This window comes from Hippocampus comes, unplaced genomic scaffold (assembly GCF_001891065.2).
Source record: "Hippocampus comes isolate QL1 unplaced genomic scaffold, H_comes_QL1_v1.1 scaffold1, whole genome shotgun sequence".
Taxonomy (NCBI): Eukaryota; Metazoa; Chordata; class Actinopteri; order Syngnathiformes; family Syngnathidae; genus Hippocampus; species Hippocampus comes.
The window spans coordinates 2,886,672-2,909,091 of record NW_017805010.1 but is presented as its reverse complement, the minus strand read 5'-3'; the positions used below and the strand labels follow the sequence as shown (position 1 = coordinate 2,909,091).

General features: G+C 41.9%; 1 protein-coding gene across 1 annotated transcript in view; it reads left to right on the top strand.

The window, feature by feature from the left end:
* Positions 1 to 9,283, top strand: part of LOC109511784 (vitamin D3 receptor A) — a 54,676-nt gene extending 45,393 nt beyond the window's left edge. The window contains exons 8-10 of the mRNA XM_019863098.1: positions 480 to 631; positions 2,804 to 2,920; positions 4,802 to 9,283. Coding sequence (XP_019718657.1) covers positions 480 to 631; positions 2,804 to 2,920; positions 4,802 to 5,055 — 523 coding nt within the window. The 3' untranslated portion in view covers positions 5,056 to 9,283. The remainder of the gene's footprint in view (positions 1 to 479; positions 632 to 2,803; positions 2,921 to 4,801) is intronic.
* The last annotated feature ends 13,137 nt before the right edge of the window (positions 9,284 to 22,420 follow it).

Here is a 22,420-nt window from a genome sequence, read left to right as displayed (position 1 = left end):
GATATTTATTTATTTATTTTTTTGAGTACAGTATAGGATAGTAATAGGTACCATATTTTCCGCACTATAAGGCACTTCGGATTATAAGGCGCACCTTCATTGAATGAACTTTTCATACGTAGGGCGCACCGTATTATAAGGTACATAGAAGCGACAATAGTAATTGCGTTATGCAGCCACTAGATGGAGCTACTCTAAAGTGAATACAATACAATTCCGGTTTATTTATATAGAGCCTCCAGAATATTGATCCGTATATTAGGCGCATCGGATTATAGGGCGCACTGTTGGCTTTTGTGAAAATTGAATGCTTTTAGGTGCGCCTTATTGTGCAGAAAATAGTCAATTTACTAAATGGATCTAAGGGGTCAAAATGTCATTATCTCAGCTGCTGTTATCCACTCCTTGAGTTTGCTAATGGTTAAGCCTTGTCGGAAGCACAGTACAATACCTAGTGAGCATGTGACAATGTATTTCAGAGAACTGACTGCAGAAGACCAGATTGCTCTGCTCAAGTCGAGTGCCATTGAGATCATCATGCTGCGCTCCAATCAGTCTTTCAGCCTGGAGGACATGTCCTGGAGCTGTGGAGGACCTGACTTCAAATACTGCATCAATGATGTCACAAAGGGTTGGTTTCCTCTAACTTGTCTGCGCCGTTCGTGGCATAATTGAAGTGCAAGCGTTTGACATTCTGCTTTGTTGCTCTGTCGCAATCCAATTGTGTAATTGCATTTGGAGGACAATCAACCTTTTGTTGTTGTCTTCATATGTGAGGACAGAATTAAAACTCAACTCAACTTTGTTTATAGAGCACTTTCAAAACAATCACAGCTGCATACAAAGTACATAAGCCTCAATCACACATTAAAAAAGAAAACTGTCAAAACAATAATAACAAAAACAGATAATGACTCAAACTCTTAAAAGCTGTTTTTTTTATCTGTGACAGAGCACACAAGGAAAGAAAATTAGGCATTTAACAGTTGTGTTTTATTATTGTGTGTTGTGTGTTCTGATAATCTCAGCAGAGAGCACGACGCACATTAGGAATCTGTCCCGCCATCGATGTCAAAGTTAAAAACCTCTCGTGATCACACGTGATGTCTCCACAACAAAGAACAGTATCCCATGAATGTGCATCGATGTTAACCAAGTGTTTCCAAAGAGAAATGTCGACATTTGTCAAGAAAAGACTTGCTGTAGAAAATATTTCTTGCCATATGAAGAAACTCACTTTGATCCAAAAAACAACATGGGCTACATTTACTGCCTGTCTTTGTCTGCAGGGCGCTTCTTTGATTGGCTAGATTCCCTTCCTTTCACAGTCCAGGCAGTCACTATATTATTCCATAGTGGTCGGCTTTCCCCTCACACATGAAGATTTTTATTGTAAATATTGACCTCCGGCTGCCAAGATTAGTTGACCAAAATTGTTGACAGTTGTTGTTTATGTATTTGCCGCTTTGTTTTTCTCTCAAACTGCCTTGTCTTGCGCTTTTCCCACTCACTTCTTTATACTGTGCAATAAAAACCTCCCTTTTCATGGCAGCACAGCGGTGAAGCAACCGTCTAAAAAGGAAGCATATTGTGGCGAATGACTGATTTCATTTCTGACAAAGGGAATGTGTGGAAGCTAGCATTAGCACATACAGGTTACTGCCCATGTGTGTTCATCGTAACAAAATGTCCTTATTGCTACGCTAGCATAATGGAGTGTCTGTTATGGTTTACAGAGGCATTAGTCAGTGAACTTTGCGTTTATTAACCACCAAAACTGTTTTAGTGTTCTAAATTTAGCACAGTGCATTATCCTAATTTTACTCATCTGATTTCGCTACCTTCTACATTAAAATAAGGCTAGTGCCAAAGAAGAGTGAAATATGTTTACAAGTATTTAGTTTTTTGAAATTTATTTTTTTATATATACAGTGTAGTTTTGGTTCCATTTTTTTAAATCCACCAAACATTTACCACTGAAAATTTTAAGGCCAAATTATTGCCTTCAACTGAAGTTGCTCTGTCATTTATAAACATATCAGGAATGCTGTTACAAGCTGGAAAGTTGAAAGTACCATCATCTTAATTGTTTTCATTATTATTACATACCGTAGCAAATTGAAGCTGTAAGATAATGACAGTTATATAAGAGCTACATAACAGCAAGTAAATTGCTTGCTGTTGCGATATGCTGCAATTTACATCCCATCTGATTAGTCGTCGAATTACGATTAGTGTTGGTAATTAGTCGACTAGCAAAATAATATTTTGTGGCGGCCTTATATCGAACACATTTTAATGTTTAGCAATCCGATCTGTATCGTATAATCAAGAACAAATCCACTATTAATACACCTCAGACATCAGTATATTGCTATTGGACAATCTTATACACAAATTTTAATCAGGCATTGGACAGGCATCGGCCATCAAGGCTCAACCGTTTTCCGGATTTGGTCACGTAACACTCGCAAGCTCAGCCCTTAGGCACTGTCATGTCATTTTGAGTCAACGGCAAGTGGCAAAATGGCTACCTCCAGAGATGGACCAAAACGGGTGGTATGCCACAAACTTAAAAGAGCAGGGAAGCAGTAAGGATGCCATTAACACAATACAATAAATGACAAGTGGCGTATTATATGAGCTTTGGGTTACTTTGAACAGAACATCAACAGAGTGTGTTAGTCAGACAGAGCTTCAAATAAAATAGACTTGGCTATTTTGGTTGAATGTGTGCTTGTATTTTATCACTTGAAGCCTTGTTTTATTGCAATAACAGCAATTTTAATGTTATGCTGTGCAGCGGGTCACACTTTGGAGCTGCTGGAGCCGTTGATCAAGTTTCAGGTTGGCTTGAAGAAGCTCAATCTGCACGAGGAGGAGCACGTCCTGCTCATGGCCATCTGCCTGCTCTCCCCAGGTACTTTTTTTGAGATCCTATTTGTTCACGGGGTACTTTGATTTGAGCCAAGACTTTGTGAATCGATTACGGCCTTCAACATCACCCTGTTGAAGGCAACATGTTCCCACTCTACTTCAACCACAGATGGGCTCTTTTGCAACAATGATATATTTCAGTTGTCACAAGGATTCTGCTTTGATGGCTGCACTTGGCACAATATTTTTTTTATCTGAAAGCTGCGCCATTTGGACCATAAATTTGCTGTTTATTAGTTATCATGCAAAAAAAAAAATCAAAAAGTTTAGTTGAAGACAACACAATTTATATTTTTCAGCTTTTGTCGCGTGTATGAGTCAGATTTTAAGAGTCAAAACAGACAACAATCAATTGGTTTTATTTAAGAAATGGGCTCTTTGCACACGATCCCCCCCCGGCATTGCTGAAGTATAGTTTGCTACGTTCCTTTTTAAAAAATGGATTATACATGCGATGTTTACAGGACTTCCCCAGGGTAACCACATCCTTCTCCAAATCACTGTGCACGAAATTAGGGAAGGGCTTCGAGACGTATGCCTTTTCTGACATCACGGGTATGAAGATTTTAGTCAATACTGGTTTTCACGTAATACTTGCCTAAGGCAGTGGTCCACAACCTTTTTTTTTCTTTTTTTTTTTTTTTTGTCAGAGACCGATTCATGGTAGGACAGATATTCAATGACCGGCAACTTTTTGTTCAAGTTTGGAAAAGGATATATGGATAGAATATAGAATGGAAGCACAAAAAAGCTCACAGTGTAAATGTTGGGCTGCTTTTTCTCCCTCTCATCATGGATTTAATCTTGTGTTGTCATCACCTCTGGCAAATCTTATTATATATGTTTAGTTTCTGCATTTATTTCTTTTACAAATGTATGTTTGCTTTTTATTGAATATTTTCTTGCACTGCGGTGCCCAGGAAGGCAGTGCAATACATGTAATCAAGACTTGAGTTCAACATTACTGAGACACCTGAGGTAGCTTAAAACGCAATTTGCAATGTTCATGTTTTTTTTTTTTTTTTAAAGACTCATACTGGGCTGTTTACTCTAAACGGAATATGCGGCTGTCATATTGAGCAAAAATGAAAAATAGTACACAGTATTTTCCCCAACGGATTTGCCATCACAGCATTATATGCAAAGCGCTCCATTGAGGCAAAATGGAGTTCATTACGTGGTTGCAACAAACAGAGGAACAAGTGATTCATTCTCAACTTGATCTGTCTATAAAGCAGTTCTACTCAAATGGGGTGGTGGGAGTGGGGGGCGGGGGGGTGCAGAGGATTCCAGGAAGCGAGAGTGTGATCCCAGGGAACATGCTTTTTTTGCCCTACTAGAACAAAGTATGATGGCACATCCACTACAGTAGGTGGCAGTGGCGCTCCCGCTGTCAGAGTGCGCATAGAAAATTAGCACTTTATTAAAAAAATGTCTAAACAAAGGAAGCTATTTATAGTCACGGCAGAGAATTGGGAAGGGCGCAAAAGGTTTTCTTCTACCTGGAGGGAGCTTAACAGAAAATAATTGAGAAGCGCTGGTCTAAACAGACCCACGTGACTTCAGCTATGGGAAGTGGGATTAAATCCTACACACACATGCTTCTCACACCTGATTTCTGAGTTCATAAACGCCATAGACAAAGTGCAAATCAATCATGGGTTTGTGAGAAGAGTGAAGAGACGGCCTTTGAAAATACGTGCGTGTGGTAGTCTGTTTTTAAGCTGTCAAAATACGACCAGTTTAGAAAGACATAACTGCTCTAACTGATGTTTTCTATTTATGCTCCAACCCTTCTGCCATCCAAACGTGTACTTCACATCTGCTCCTCGTCCTCCTTTCCATTCCTCCTCCCTCATGGCAGATCGTCCCGGGGTGCAGGACCACGGCCGCATCGAGCAACTCCAGGACCACATGTCGGAGACTCTTCAGGCCTACATTCGAGTCAACCACCCCGGCGGACGCCTTCTCTACGCCAAGATGATCCAAAAGCTGGCAGACCTGCGCAGCCTGAACGAGGAGCACTCAAAGCAGTACCGCTCACTGTCCTTTCAGCCCGAGCACAGCATGCAGCTCACCCCGCTGGTGCTGGAGGTTTTTGGCAGTGAGGTGTCATAGCAGGAACACATAAACGCACGCTGATTGCCTTCACCTTCCACCCCCACCCCCCTATCACTATCACCGCTAGAAAAGCCTTCCCTTTTGAAGGCTACTGACATGGGCATATTCATCATCATACGCCTCACTCCTCATCTAGACCTCAGCTGGCAAGAATTCTGGGATGCATGAAGCTCAGAACTGACGGATGCAGTGGATACCTGCAGCACTCGGATAATCGGATAACATCATGACACGTTCTTCACACCCCTCGACTCCATCCACAGTTCCCCATAACATTTGTCAACTGAATGTTGCTGGATGGATGGTTGGAACGGCCAGCCCTTGTCTCTGTCATCTTTCAACACAGCTCGCTGTTCACATGTCCAAATTTGAGAGGAATACACGATTGTATCATCTATGCTGTTGGCGCAACCTAAGGCATCCAAACAATGGCGGTCTTACAAGAATACTTGCTGCTTCCAAGCAAGCTCTCAATATAGTGTGCGAAGATGAAGAGGAAAAAAAACCTGTCAGGATTGACAGGGATGGAGCCGGAGGGGGGGGGGGGGGGGTGACTACCTAGAGAGAGACCTCCCTACAGTTGGAGTTCCTTGCTGTCCAGTCAAAAGGGAATTATGCAGGAATGTACGTATGTATAACGCTATAAAAATGAAATGTATAAGCTGACCTATATAGTAAAACACAATTATATATGTATTTAAGACATGGGTGCTTCAAAGGAGGCCCAATAGTAAAGTTGTTGAAAGTAAAGCGGCGTTTCCCAAACTTGGCCTGCTAGGTTCCTCCATCAGAATCTGAATCATCTTTATTGGCCAAGTATGTAGAAACATACAAACTTCCCAAACGACATTGAATTACCGTACACAAACTAATGATCAAGAACATAGAAGACACATGCGAATCAAACACGCTACAGATAGTTTGCCCATTTGATGATCAATATAAGAACAGTTTCACCCTGACAATCGGGTATACAAAACGGACCCGCAGCCCTCAGTTTGGGAAAGCCTGCCGTAAAGCATTTGAAGGCCGCTTCTCATTGTGCAGTGCGTCCCTGTAGGAACACACTCTGAATAGTCCTTCGATGTTGATGTGTGTACAGTATAAAAAAAAGATATATATATATATTGGTGGACCACAAGGGGGTGTTGAGTTCAGGACCTGTCTGAGGCCTCGTATTCTCCCGTTTTTTCTTTGTTTCGTTTGTTTTTTGGACCTGTGAAGTTTGTAGACTGACAAAGAAGACGTCACAATGTGGTGGATGGCGGCTATCCACCACATTTTAGTTGGGCTGCTAAGACAGTAGCAGATAGTTGCTCGCTGTTACCTCAGGGAAAAGTTCTGTCTGATAGTGTGTACGTGGTGTTGGTGTGTGTCAGGCGTAAGCTTACAATCAGAAGACAACGTTTTCAAAACTCTCTGCATCACTGTGATTTCTAATCGTACCAGATAACAGTCACTGTAAGCTAAAAATCAACTGAATCAATGAATCAGAGGCAACATAAAAGCTAAAGTACATTCCCATCCATCCATTGGACGGTTGGGGACCTTGAATCCTCAACCTAAGTTTGGTGTCACTTGATTTGATTCAGGACGAATACTGAAGGAAGCAATACAGATAAATACACTTGGGTTCGAAATATGTTGACGCTTTCAATAGCACGGCGAGTGATAAAAAGGAGCGTTTCACCGTCGCCATATGTCACTTGACAGCCCCTCGGCAGGCCTCGAGCTCCCCCTTGTGGACATCCTTTGTAAATACCACTTTCTCAGTCTGGTCTGTACATATTTAGAATTTCATGTTGTCAAAACGCTAAAAGAATTCGAGATGCTCTGGAGTTACACACACTATATGCTATTGGCAGCAATGGAGCCTTGTGTTTTATTATTCAACTCTATGGGTGGAGTCGACCCTTCTGGTGAGCGCATTTGATTTGTTGAAGGAAACACAACAAAGTGTTGTGTTTTTGGACACTTCACAAACCAAACTGTTGCAAACTACTCACATTCGTGGAATGTATTAAAACCCTTGTCACTTAACATTCCGATGCATGAAACAGATGATGTACAAATCAATGTGTGGTCGCCACCTAGGTGTCCTCTCCATCCTTCCTACGCTTCTGGGCGCAAGTATTTTCAGTCTCTCCCACAAGTAGGGGGGAGAAGCTTTTTGACACTGTTAAAATACTATTACGACTTGGGTGGAAGTTCTTTCTCAATTGCGCTAATTTACATTGTCTAGCTTGCGTTTACTTGCTGGCTGAGGACTTCTGGTTTTATGGATTAATGACTAGCTCGGAGGACTACTTGGTTTCAACGGAGCAACCATATTCTTCACCTTTTGGGCAGGGAAACGACACAGTTCTCTTGCTTTTCTGCCAGAATATGTACAAAACTCAACGCCGCATCAACAACCTCAATGGAAGGAGTGAAATCTTGCCCCAGTGGCATTATGTTCAAGTCCCACCGTCTCAGTATGACTGACACGAGCATTAACCAATAGCAACCAGCATGGGCGTGCCTCTTCATCAACCAACCAACCTACATACCGCCTCATCTTCTGCAGGAGCCAATATTACTGCCGTTGGTGACTCACAACAGCTTTAACCCAGCAGCCGTCTCGGCTCTGCTTCTTTGGTGCACCAAAGGCCGATGGGAACATCTGCCGCGGACTCTCGCTTAACTGTGAAAACAAACAATGCCCAAATTACCTTTTATTCTACCCCGCTTAAACCTTTAGATGGACCTCCACGAGACTTATGTACAGAAATGCTGGAAGGAGGATCGCCTCAGGCCGGCGGGATATGCAGTGACTGATGACGACTTGTCACCTCCTGATCCCAAAGTGTGACAGTACCTTGCTCATTTCGCAGCCTCACTTTGCAGCTCTCAGAATTTACAATGTAGGGGGAAAAAAAAGAAACAAATGTTTGTTGTAGTTAAAAAAAGAACTGGACTTGCATAGAAACACCAACATCACCTGCTTGAAAAAAGGATTGCAAATTGGTGGAGGAAGACCGCTCAAACTTTTTAGGTTTCGGAGGAAGAAAACATTCAACTTTCTCCGTGTTTGGTGATTGGATGAACCGAAATTGTTGAGTCCTCCACCCACTCCAGCCAGGTTTGCAGCTCCACCTCAGTAGCCTTACTGGCGGTTCTTTCACACTCGCTTTCTTTGGTCTCTTTTAGCCTTTGATTTGATTTAAAAAAAAACAAACAAACATTTCTAGACAAAAGCCTGGAAAAGAAACAGAATAAGAGATCAATATAGCAGGCCTCGTCATATGTCTGAAGTGTTTTTATTTACCACACGATCATCTTTCAGAGACATCATCCGCAAATCTGGCCTTTGCTGACTAAAGCAAGCAAACCGCTCAAAATGGACCAGATGGTCACTGTGTGTGTACCTCGCTTGAGATCTTTATTACTAATTGACTTGGAAGTTTTAGAAAACACTACAGGCCTCTGCTGAATTCTCGTGTTCCCTGCGAGAAAGTTCAGCCAACTGTCGACATCGCCAACAATGACTTGGGGAATGAGTTGAGTCATTCTGCTTATTTCTATAAAGAAGAACCCAGCCAGGCGGAAACGTGCCAAATTTATAAACTGATCGGATCGAAACTGATTGGGACCAGAGAAAAGCCATCTCATAAAGTGTGAAAGCACCCATCCAGAAACCCCCTCCTACTCGATACACCATCGAAACACATACCTCAATCATATCCGAAATGACTTTTGACGTTAATAGCCTTGAAGGGAACCAAACATCAGCTCATCCGCACACACGTGCACTCTTTTATCGTATCGTTGTTGTGTAAAAGATGGCTGTGGAGTCACAGTCCCGTTGCCAGTAGACTGGCGCGCGTGGGTGTGTGTGTGCGTGCGTGTGTGTGTGTGTAACCGAGTGGATCCCAATGCTTTGGAGGTTTTTACTCACTTTCTGGTTTTCTGGCTTTGTCCTCATTTCTGGATCATCACACTTTTTTTGTCCAGTGTTTTCAGCTCAGCTTTAGTGCCGCATTAACCAAACATTACTACCTCTCCCTTCAGCACATACAATACATCCAGTCTCGTATTTCTTTGTGTCGCAACACAGGTTGTTTGATTCCTTTTTAATTTAACACTAACGGGAAGGAGATGTTTGTCGTGTACAGTCGTGATTTGTCCCTGTTTGATCTGATCAAATGCTGGATGATTTCTTTTACCTCAACATATCACAAGATAAGCTTAACAGGTCTACAGTCGAGTCAGCTACGTCATCGCATCACCATTCACACACACGTGTGCGCCCCCTAGCGGTAACGAAGAGCCTCCTATTCACTTGATGTCAGGCGGAGGAGATCAGTCGATTCAGGCGCGTTAAAATGAATGTTTAATTTGAGCGATACATGATTTAGTAGGTTGAATTATCTGCGGTGGGCAAAGCGGGCCTGATTGTTTTTTTTTTTTTTTTTTTTTTTTTTTTTTTTTTTTACAATTCAATTCAGACAGGAAGAAGTTCATATTTGCTGGCGGGCTACCCTGCTAAGAGGAAGGAAGACTTGGTTGTCACAGTGGTTTTAGACCTTCAACCAGTTTTTGCTTGAAATCCGTGTATTCCCCTCCAGTGTCTGGATGTGGCAAACGTTTGCTTCAGCCTGGGTAAAAAAAACAAAACAAAACGGAAACCGGTGAAATAAAATGAGCATCAAATTGGAATGGAAATACACTTTAACATAACAAAATGAATGTATACGTGAATTGCAAACGCTGGTTCAGTGCAACGGGTGGTGATTTCTAAAACTGAAAATGCTCATTTGGGCACCAAATGGGAACAGGGCGTCAAGAGGATGTTTCAAATGAATGTACTGAACGTATGCAGATGCTGCCAACTTTCCAAGAGGTATTAAAGCCACACAGGTTAAAAAAAAGTGAAGAAAAAAGTCACAGGAATGAAGCTGTACTATTACAAAAATAGTCATATTGTTAGAATCCATATTTAAGTTGTATTTTCGCAAAGCTATAATATTTCACCCATAATGGCATGCTGTGAGAATTTTGATACTCATAATGTCAGTAATTTATTTGAACATATTAAAAAAAAGTTATAACATTGAATATAGTCGTAATATTACTAGTGTTAGGTAGACTCACGTCCTTACATTTGTATCAAGCGACTCAATTCTCAATTCAAATATTTGTATTGTTCTTGTAATAGTCTCACAAATCTGTGACTTCCCAGAGTCATTTTTGTCTTTTCTGTATGGCCCTAATCGTCTTGTTAAATGTTAAATGCTTTGCTCTTGCATCGCTCTTGTTCTTCAAACTTTTCATGAAGACATTGGGATCCCATTTTCGATCACGGAGATTTTTATTATTGTTTTTTTGTTTAGTTCTTGCCACTCCAAGACGACACACAGCAACTTTAAACCAACCTCAGAAAACCGCCTTCTTTTCGTGGAAAAAAAAAAGACTCTTCTCTCAACTATGAACAACACATACTCACACTCACTCTCAGCCACTCTTGAATTGTATCAGGTCATAGGATAAGTCTGCTACCGTTGGCCAGTCCGCATCAATTATTTTTAAATATGATGCAGCAATCTGGGCATGCAAATCTTTGAGCAGTTTTGACCAGTTCTCTTTGCAGCAGCATCTCAATCTCCATCAGTTTGGATGGGGAGCGTCTGTGCGCAGCCATTTTCAGTCAGACTGTCAATTTTAACAAATATCACAAAAATGGCAAACTCCCCCTTTAACGTCTTATGTCACCCTCTTCATCACCATTGTATTTTCTTGAAGTGAACTTTTTTTCATATTTCACTGACAAAATGCGATCGCATGGGAAACTCTCGCGTGGGTTACATTGCGGTCACTTCCTCTCTTTTAAAGTTGTTCAAGGATGCGAGTCTTTTTCTTTCTGAGACCCATTTTGCTTCTCAGCACCCACAAAATCTAGCAAATGATATACTTGTTGTGATGTATGAGGCTGGAAACGTTTTAACAATTGTGAGGACAGACCGGCCACATCTTTCTTGTTTTCGTGTGCGAAGAGTGGCTGGATTGTGACGGATGGCTGTGTTTCTCCGCTACCTCTTTGAAATGTTATGTGCTTATGCTCGTTCGCTCGCTGGCTTGCTTGCGCGCGCGCACACACACACACACACACACACACACACACACACACACACACACACACACACACACACACACACTCTTTTACTAGTCCACCGGGCAAATGCAGAGACTCCCAGACAGATGCCCCACGCGTCACTGTGCACTTGTTTCTCCCTCACCAGCAGTCTTTTGCCAATGATGCACTTGTATATTGTTATGTTTTTTTTTTTTTAATGTCGATATAAAGGCTCCGTATCCATCTTAAAAGTCAAAATCTTTCAGCCGATGCACATAATTGCTCAGCTCAGTTGTACCTCGGTGTGCCTACAACCCACAGCCTTATTTTGGGGGACAATATCAGGGCTTTTGAACGCGCGACGATCTGTCTTTGTAGTGCCGATGTTGACGCTGCTGTAGCGCTTCACAGCTACACCTTTGTTAGGGGGGAGGTTTATTTCTCCGATGGAGTCATCATTTTCAACAGTAACTGGGAATCGGTGTATCATACAGCCCCAAACGATATTTTCCGAAAGTGTAGACGAGCTATTAAATCATCTCTTCTGATTTGTATATTTTTTTCAGTTTCACTTCTTGACGGAAAGTTTTATGTGCTAAGCTCAGCAGACTGTGACCTTTTGATCTTTTGAATATACAAGCGATACAGTTGTAATGTAATGTAGCCGCATCTCAAGAGTAGTACCGCCATGCAGTAAAACTCGCCAGACCTCATTGCTTCTCGTTTTCTGTCATCATCACACAGTTGCCAAACTTGCCATGCCGTCATTGTCGATGGCCCCCCCATGACTACAAAACCCGCTTTGACAGGAAGTCCTTTTATGCATACAGGAACTCAATTGCTCTGGCCGTATCGCTGTTTTCCCCCCTTCTTTTTTGTGCTCTTCTCCCTGCATTTTGGTCTATTGTACTTTGATTACATGCATTGTATCAAGTAAAAAAAAAAAAAAAAAAAAAAACTAAATGCTGATCATGTTTGGATCAAATCACAAATAAAGCAGCTGTACATAATGATGCAAAACATCCACTGCGTTTGTGGCTTTTTCTTTTAATCTGCGGTTTTCAGAAGACCGTCATGTGTGGAAAGAGGTAATGCAAGAGTCGAACCCATTTTTAGCATTCTATATCAAACCCATTTGTGTTTAGGTGTGCTTCGCACATCTGCTTCACAGCTCTCGGGTTCCAGGTTCAAATCACAGCTGCTGCCTTCCGCTGTGGAATTTGAAATTTTCTCGCATGGGTTTTCTCCACGTAGTCAGATTTCCTCCATTCCAAAAACATGCATCTTAAGTTAATTAGATAAATTGTCCCTAAGTGTGATTGTTACTGTGAATGTTTGTCTGTCTGTCAGAATGTTTGTCTGTGTTTGTCTGTCTGTCCGCCCTGAATTGGTTGCAAGCCATTCAGGCTTGCAACCAATTCAGGGCGTCCCAAGCCTGCTGACCGAAGATTGCTGGGATAGGCTCCAGCACACCCGCGAGCCTAATGAGGATAAAGCGGTTCAGATAATGGATCGATGGAATTTAACAAAAACAAAGGGTTACAGTGCTTAATGGTTAATCTTCTTCTTCTTCTTCTCCTTTCGGCACGTCCCTATTCAGGGGTCGCCACAGCGAGTCAGTAATTTCCATCCGCCCCTGTAAACCGTCCTACCAACTCGCATGGTCGTCTTGGCAAAAGTTGTACGCCGGATGCCATTCCTGACGCAACCCTCCCCATTTCTCCGGGCTTGGGACCGACACTGGGGAACAGTGCACCCCCAGGGGAGGGCACTGCCCCCCAGCGGCTGGGTTACAGTGCTTAATGGTTAATAATTACAAAATTCAAAAACCATCAATTTCCTTTTGGTAATTTCTATTCCATACTCCACTAAATTACACAAATCTCACAAATGTAGCCCACTGATTGCAAATAAAATTTGTCGATGTGACAAAACTTTTAGCAATTTTGCAAAAATAATTCGAATAGAGGAGAATTTTAGATTAAAAAAATATAATTCACAAGAATCCAATCACACACAAATGATCATAAAAAATCTGAAATATTTTCAGAGAACTGGATTGATTAAAAAAGGTACAGCAATATATTATCCTATATATATATATATATATATATATATATATATATACACACACACACACACACACACACACACACACACACACACACACTCTTTTACTAGTCCACCGGGCAAATGCAGAGACTCCCAGACAGATGCCCCACGCGTCACTGTGCACTTGTTTCTCCCTCACCAGCAGTCTTTTGCCAATGATGCACTTGTATATTGTTATGTTTTTTTTTTTTTAATGTCGATATAAAGGCTCCGTATCCATCTTAAAAGTCAAAATCTTTCAGCCGATGCACATAATTGCTCAGCTCAGTTGTACCTCGGTGTGCCTACAACCCACAGCCTTATTTTGGGGGACAATATCAGGGCTTTTGAACGCGCGACGATCTGTCTTTGTAGTGCCGATGTTGACGCTGCTGTAGCGCTTCACAGCTACACCTTTGTTAGGGGGGAGGTTTATTTCTCCGATGGAGTCATCATTTTCAACAGTAACTGGGAATCGGTGTATCATACAGCCCCAAACGATATTTTCCGAAAGTGTAGACGAGCTATTAAATCATCTCTTCTGATTTGTATATTTTTTTCAGTTTCACTTCTTGACGGAAAGTTTTATGTGCTAAGCTCAGCAGACTGTGACCTTTTGATCTTTTGAATATACAAGCGATACAGTTGTAATGTAATGTAGCCGCATCTCAAGAGTAGTACCGCCATGCAGTAAAACTCGCCAGACCTCATTGCTTCTCGTTTTCTGTCATCATCACACAGTTGCCAAACTTGCCATGCCGTCATTGTCGATGGCCCCCCCATGACTACAAAACCCGCTTTGACAGGAAGTCCTTTTATGCATACAGGAACTCAATTGCTCTGGCCGTATCGCTGTTTTCCCCCCTTCTTTTTTGTGCTCTTCTCCCTGCATTTTGGTCTATTGTACTTTGATTACAAGCATTGTATCAAGTAAAAAAAAAAAAAAAAAAAACAACTAAATGCTGATCATGTTTGGATCAAATCACAAATAAAGCAGCTGTACATAATGATGCAAAACATCCACTGCGTTTGTGGCTTTTTCTTTTAATCTGCGGTTTTCAGAAGACCGTCATGTGTGGAAAGAGGTAATGCAAGAGTCGAACCCATTTTTAGCATTCTATATCAAACCCATTTGTGTTTAGGTGTGCTTCGCACATCTGCTTCACAGCTCTCGGGTTCCAGGTTCAAATCACAGCTGCTGCCTTCCGCTGTGGAATTTGAAATTTTCTCGCATGGGTTTTCTCCACGTAGTCAGATTTCCTCCATTCCAAAAACATGCATCTTAAGTTAATTAGATAAATTGTCCCTAAGTGTGATTGTTACTGTGAATGTTTGTCTGTCTGTCAGAATGTTTGTCTGTGTTTGTCTGTCTGTCCGCCCTGAATTGGTTGCAAGCCATTCAGGCTTGCAACCAATTCAGGGCGTCCCAAGCCTGCTGACCGAAGATTGCTGGGATAGGCTCCAGCACACCCGCGAGCCTAATGAGGATAAAGCGGTTCAGATAATGGATCGATGGAATTTAACAAAAACAAAGGGTTACAGTGCTTAATGGTTAATCTTCTTCTTCTTCTTCCCCTTTCGGCACGTCCCTATTCAGGGGTCGCCACAGCGAGTCAGTAATTTCCATCCGCCCCTGTAAACCGTCCTACCAACTCGCATGGTCGTCTTGGCAAAAGTCTTACGCCGGAGGGTTACAGTGCTTAATGGTTAATAATTACAAAATTCAAAAACCATCAATTTCCTTTTGGTAATTTCTATTCCATACTCCACTAAATTACACAAATCTCACAAATGTAGCCCACTGATTGCAAATAAAATTTGTCGATGTGACAAAACTTTTAGCAATTTTGCAAAAATAATTCGAATAGAGGAGAATTTTAGATTAAAAAAATATAATTCACAAGAATCCAATCACACACAAATGATCATAAAAAATCTGAAATATTTTCAGAGAACTGGATTGATTAAAAAAGGTACAGCAATATATTATCCTATATATATATATATATATATAGACCTATATATATATATATATATATATATATATCATAGTTTACTACATGGCATGTATAAATCGAAATAAATATCTTGTTTTAATCAAATACATGAAACAATTCCAATTATTTTCGTCACAGGATGCAGGTACCGATCCTTGGCCAGCAGAGGGCGCACAGATCCTAGGGCAGGAGGAAATCTTGAGGCAATCTGGAGAGAAATGTGCTGCCCGGAATGCTTGGTCTCAGTTACAGGGCATGTGTTTTCCAACAGGATAATGACGCAAAACACAAAGCTACAGACACCCATTAGGAGTAACACATTGGACTGTTAAAAAATGAAATCAGTCCTAAAACATCTGTGAAGAAGTGAAATATGCCACCTGGGAAAGGCACCATTCAACCCTGAGAGGCAGCAGGAGCAGTTGGCTCAAGAGGTGTGGGCCAAAACACCTGATGACAGCTACACAAGTCTCAGTGACGGTTACCCAAACCATTTGACTGCAGTAACTGCCTCAACAGATTTTGCTACAATGTATTAAGTATGGAGATTTTTGTCCACACCTGTTTTATTAGGAGCAGCACAGTGCACGACTGGTTAGCCCGTCTGCTTCATAGTGCAGAGGTCCAGGGTCCGATTCCGGCTCCGGCCTTCCTGTGTGGAGTTTGCATGTTCTCCCCATGCCTGCGTGGGTTTTCTCCGGGTACTCCGGTTTACTCCCACGTTCCAAAAAACAACACCTGGCAGGTTCGTGGAACATTCCAAATTGTCCCTTTGGTGTGAGTGTGAATGGTTGTTCGTCTACCCCAAGACAGCTGGGATAGGCTCCAGCACGCGATCCTTATGAGGACAAGCAAATTAGAAAATGAATGGATGGATGGATGTTTTTATTGTATTTTACAAAGGATTCTGACCTTTGGCTTGGCACAAGACGGCAGTACATTCCCTTGTGGCCCAACATGTTGTGATTGGGTCCCCTCTTATTCTGTCATGGCTTTCGAAGGACGAAATATGGACACGGTGCAGCTTTTGAGAATGACTGTTGCACTGGCAGAGCCGAATGAAGATTCCATGCCTTGGCCCGCTCCAGTGTTGGCGTCAGGGGAGGCCCACATGTATACTATAATACCACTCAATAAATCTTTGATTAATTTCCCGTCAAAAAAAAAAAATCACTAATCCCTCTCTTGCTCTTTCAAATGACACATATCCGATACAACTTTGGCTGCTTTTTATGGAATATACAAAACAAGCCTGATGTGCTAACCACCACCAGGAAAATAAATATAACAAAAACAAAAAAAGTCAAAAAAACACTTTACATTTGATCACAAATTGATTTTTAATCACTGTTAACATTTGAATGGGAATCAATAATTGTTTCCCTAAAAAGCATTTCACATATTACGTCCACATTTTGGCTATTTATTAAAATATCTGGCCCAATGTCAGTTTCGCCAATCAAATGTGGCACTTGAACACAAAAGTTTTTGTTTGTTTATTTGTTTGTTTTTTTGTCAGACTTGACAAAGAAACAACAGCAAATGCAAGCCTGCCCTCGACATTTCCTCCATGTTGTCCTCACTGCGGTTTCAGTTGTGTGCCACCACAAGCCACTCGCTCGCTGCACTGTGTAGATTGAGTGCAGATAGACTACCTATTACAGTATCTCTCTGGCTTTTTCAGCTCATAAAAACAGAGTTTTTTTTTTTTTTTTGGAGTCCTGGTTGAGACAGAAAAAGCCGTCTGAAGTGTTCTGGCAGTCACATTCCTGCATAATACGCTGGAGGCATGCACAGACATGAAAACACACACACACACACACACACACACACACGCACGCACGCACACGTGCCTTGCACAGTCACATCCAGCTCACTGTGACGCATTCACTTTTACTGGAATGTTACAGTATGTCGTAACACTGTTACAAATTTGGGTGTTGTTGGGGGTGGGTGGGGGGTATCTATGATGCAATACTGGAAATTTAAACTCACCCCTGTCATTTTCGAAAACACTAGCTATGTCCATGATCTTGACCAACGCAATCTGAGAGTCAACAGAAGCGTCGGTGAGATGAGAGGCACCATGATTATCAATGAAATGCAGTTGGCATCAAACCAGAAGGGTAAATGTATCGCAGATTTGTCGTGACTGTCATCACATGTTCTCCCTTTAGTCAAAAAAGGCGCGCTGCTGCCCACGGTTTTGGCTGTGCCATTTCTCTACCGTCAAATTACTGTAAGTGTGCCACTTTTGAAAGTTCAGGATATGCACTCTTGGGTGGAAACAGTGGACATCAGGGCGTGCTGCTGACAAATCTGTCAGTGTGCGCATTCTCCTGTGGACTGAAGCGTCTTTTGGCCTCTGCACACCGGAGGCTGTACTAAGGTCTAGCGCCTCTCGAAGGCAAAAACATCAGATTACACGTTTTGAGCATGGTCGGTGTGTCGGAAGTGCGCAAAAAAACCTTCATAAGGAATTGACTCCAATGGTCAGAGGAGAACATGCCATTGAATTACAGGTTCGAATAATATCGTTTTATGCCGGACCATTTGGTTGGTCGCATTTTCTGATTGTTGCAAAGGTGCATTTCATTTTAATGGAAGATAAGAACATGCATACATTTTCAAATCCGCTTATCCTCACGAGGGTCGCGGGGGGCTGCTGGAGCCTATCACAGCCGTCTTCGGGCAGTAGGCGGGGGATACCCTGAACCGGTTGCAAGCCAATCGCAGGGCACACAGAGACGAACAACCATCCGCGCTCACACTCACACCTAGGGACAATTTAGAATGTTCCATTAACCTGTCACACATGTTTTCAGAATGTGGGATGAAATCGAAGTACCCGGAGAAAACCCACGCAGGCTCGGGCAGTACATGCAAACGCCACACAGGGAGGCCGGAGCTGGAATCGAACCCGGTACCTCTGCACTGTGAGGTTGACATGCTAACCACTGGACCGCTTGTACGAATGTATTTTTATTAATTTTCTTCGGAATGTAACTTACTTCATAAGTTCCCTTTGGATACTTTGTATGGAACACAGGCGTGCCGGCTGTACCATTCCACCCAAAGTGCAGTAATCATGTTTCTGACGCGTGTCTGTCAAAATAATGACTTATTTATGACGATTAATATTTCCCTGTACTGGGGGGTCCTCAGTTTATTACGAAGTTCTGCTCCTCGGGGTAAATTCTCCCATTCGCGCAAGTTCTTTTTTTACGCGTCCGGGCTTGCGCACTTTTCATCAAAGTGTATTCTCCCATCACGACTTCTGACACACCTGCTACGCCTAACCGGAGAACGAGTACGCAAACACCAATTGAGTCATTTAATTCTCAGGCTGGCTGTAAATCACGTCGTATGGAGTTTTCCTGAAACTCGTGCATGTAATTGAAATCCATCTGAAAAATATCGCACACTTCAAGTATGAAAATAATTTAAAGGGCAAAGGGGATGCGTTGTCAGCTTGCATATTACACAAAAACAAAAACTAATATTGTTTTTCATTTTTGTTTTAATTTATGGGATAACATGTCTCCCCGTTACATTCTTAACAAACTACAAATAAATGCAAAATTATTTGAAATACAATAACCTTGCCAAAAAAAATACATGAATGAATAAAATATCAATACTGTAGTACGAAATTAAAATGGCAACAATCAAACATCAAATTTAAATAACCAAAGAAACAGTAAACTTCTGTTTAAAAGGGCATGTGCATCTCGAGCTGCGTGTGAGTGTTTTTATGTTATATTTGTGGGCTTAACTGTGACATAAGTGGCTGAAAGTGCATATGCGGCTGTTGATCTTTTTTTTTTCTTTTAATAATTTTTTTATACTTAACTTATTTTGCATTTTGGCTCTAACCACCGAGCAAAAAAAAAAACAAACAAAAAAACAGTCAAGTGTGGCCTCATAATAAAAAAAAAATACTCACACGTTGGGTCACGAAATTAAGGCACCCATTTATTTATTTACGACAACTCATGGATTTGTTTGTCTATCTATGCCGACGATATATCATGACAGGCAGAATAAGTAAATGCTTTTCCACGCGATGGCACGGAGTACACTTATATAATCGTGTACTTTGTGTTCATCTAAACAGGCCCAGGTTTCAACTGAGTAAATTGAGACAAAAAAAAAAATCATCATGATTTCTGGATATACACAGTCGTTTTTGCGACATTATAGTTTTGGTGGTGCGCCGAGAGGTTTTTGTGCCTCGGCACAATAAAGCTTGGGAAACATTGTCTCAGTCATACAATTGACTGATTGCGTGTGTTTACACAAAATGACAGCAAAGGGAAAAGACCGCCTGTTTACCAAACAGCGTCTGTAAAATGAGTGCGACGCAAAGCAACCGCACACATGCAAGCGAGGTAGTGGAGCAGGGGTGGGGTAGAAAAAAAAAAAAGCAGAGGGTGGGGACGCTGGAAAACGAAGGAAGGAGGAACACGGGAGAATGTGAAACATGGAGGGGAGGGAGGGATGGAAAGGAATCTCTGGCTGCCATCGCCAAACCTCCAGACGAGGTCAGAAAGCCACTGGCGACATGACGAACGCACACACACACACACACACACACACACACACACACACACACACACACACACACACACACACACACACACACACACACACACACACACACACACACACACATGCAACAGCACTCATTGGAGTTAAATTGTTGCTCTCAATCAGGAAGGAGGCTGCGAAATCCTTTCAACTCAATGTGTTCCTCTCGACGTATGACAACTGTTTCCTCACAATCGGGTCATGCTCTGTCACCAGTGTGTTTCCATGCAGACATCAAATGTGTGAAGAAATACATTTGTGTGTTTATGCACACGCACGTGAGACAATTCATTGTTATACGTCCAGAGGTCATTTATGGGTGGAGTGCAGGCACGCGTGTGCGCGCCCGCTCCGGACTTTCGGAGCATGGGAATGCGGTAAAGGATTTTTGTGGTATTTTTAATGTTTGTTATTAAATATTACCACAAGGGACTGCGAGTAAACCCCAGACACTCCTCCGCCGCCTCTGCCTCGCTCGCTGCCTCCCACATCTTCGAAACAACAATGCAACCAAAGAGACTCGCCAGTTGTTTTAAATAAAAATGACTCTTGAGTAAAAGGCAAAATAAACTCAGTGCGGCTTTAAATACCCACCCACCCACCACCATTTTTTTGGTAATTATTTAAAAGAAACCAAATCTCATTTTAAAAATCTCAGAGGGATGTTAACAGTGGGAAAAATGGAAGTGAAGGAATTAGGGACTAGCTGTTATGATAGGCAGCGTGATGAATCATCTGCCTCACACTTCTGAGATTCGGCGTTCAAATCTCAAATCAGGCCTTTGTGCCATGCATGTTCTCCATTGCGCATAACAAAAAAAAAGCATAATAATTTTGGAGCTTTTTAAGGGATATGAGAGGATGACAACCATTTTTTGGGGTTTTTTTTTGGGTGGGGGTGACATCATGTCCCATCTGAATCAATGAAATCTGCAAAACCACACTGTCGCTGACATATATGAAGCAGTTGAAGCTGAACCATCTGGAGAGACATGAAGGCAAATGACACTCTCAACATCCAGCAATGAATGATTTTGTGTTTGTGACATCTTCCTTTTCCCCGAGACAGTCATTCTCTGTTCCAGCTGATGGCCAGTGGACTGCAGAGGCCAAAATTACCGGTGCTTTCCATTGATGAGTCTCATAAGCGCAGCTACGTGGTGGCCAGTGCCAAGCCACCTCACGGGCCACCATGCCCGCCCTGCAACTGGGAGATGATTGACAACCACGGGTAGGTGTTGCATGTTGCAGAATACAAGTATTTGTTCCACTTAAATAACCGCCGTTTCCACATGGACCCATTTCACTGATGGATGAATACAATTTACCGTGGGGGGAGCCAAAGAGTGCCGCAGAGCAGAGCTTTCAGGACTGGTAGTGGCAGCTTGCAATATCTGGTAGGTTTTCCATAATGACGTTGGGCAGTTTTGGTCTCAATTTTTTGTGTTTTACTAAATTTTGAAGCATTTTACACACTGACATCCTGTAGCCTCTCTATGGTAGCAAAATAGCGGAAAGAATCCCCAGACTCCTTTTTTTTCTCAGACAGACTTACTAACTTAAATGTGTGTGGTTTGTCACCGTGATTTTAGAAATGAGCCATCCTGTACATTAACACACAGAACCATTTCATTATAGATGACGGGATTAACCTGCAAAAAATTGCTCCTCAAAAATAGTAAGTTGGTCCTCAAAGCAAGTAATGTGATTCGCAAAATTGCTCCTTAAAAGAAAAAGTTTTATCGAGCCTTGCTACATGCTCCAAACCATATCTTGAAAAGACATTAAACGGTATAAATGCTCACTACTCTTAAAGCAGCACATACTGTGTTTCCTGGTTTGGTGTCTGGTGAAGTGCTAAAGCGTTTATTTCATCGTGAGAGTCTGACTCACGAGTTTGTCCAGGTCATCCTCATATTTTTGCTTTTTGTCGTAACCTGACTAAAACTCGGAAATTCTGGACGGCAAATCGATTCTCGAAAATATCAACAAGAATAACTCACTGGCGTTATATTAATAGCCTTTTTTTGAGTTCTGCCTCAGTTGTATGGATTTATGTTTTGTGGTGTTACTCTGCATTCCTCTGGCAGCAGTTGGACTTGCCTGGCGTTGCTACAGTGGTTTGTGGGGAGGGTTCAAGATGGACGGTTCATACCATCAAGTCCAATCTTTTTTTGGACTATGACACAAAACAAATTTTCTTTCAAGCGCTCACACTATCTCAAACTGGTGGGTGTCAGTCCTGTTTGCGCGTTTCTAAGGTTTTATTTTCAAGCTATCAAAGAAAATAATATCTCAGATGGGACATTTCAGCAGTGTTAATTCTCCACTCATTGAAAAAAGAAGGAAAAGGACAAGTAAAACCAGAATTCCGAATGGAGCCGCATAGAAAATTGACTTTTCAAATATCTATCAAGCTAGCTATCTAGATAGCTATTTATCTGGCTGGCTAGTTAGCTAGCTATACAGCCATCCATCTTGCTGTATTACTGTTCGATTTTAATATGACTAGTACATGTCGTAAAAAGGAATACACACACACACACACACACACACACACACACACACACGC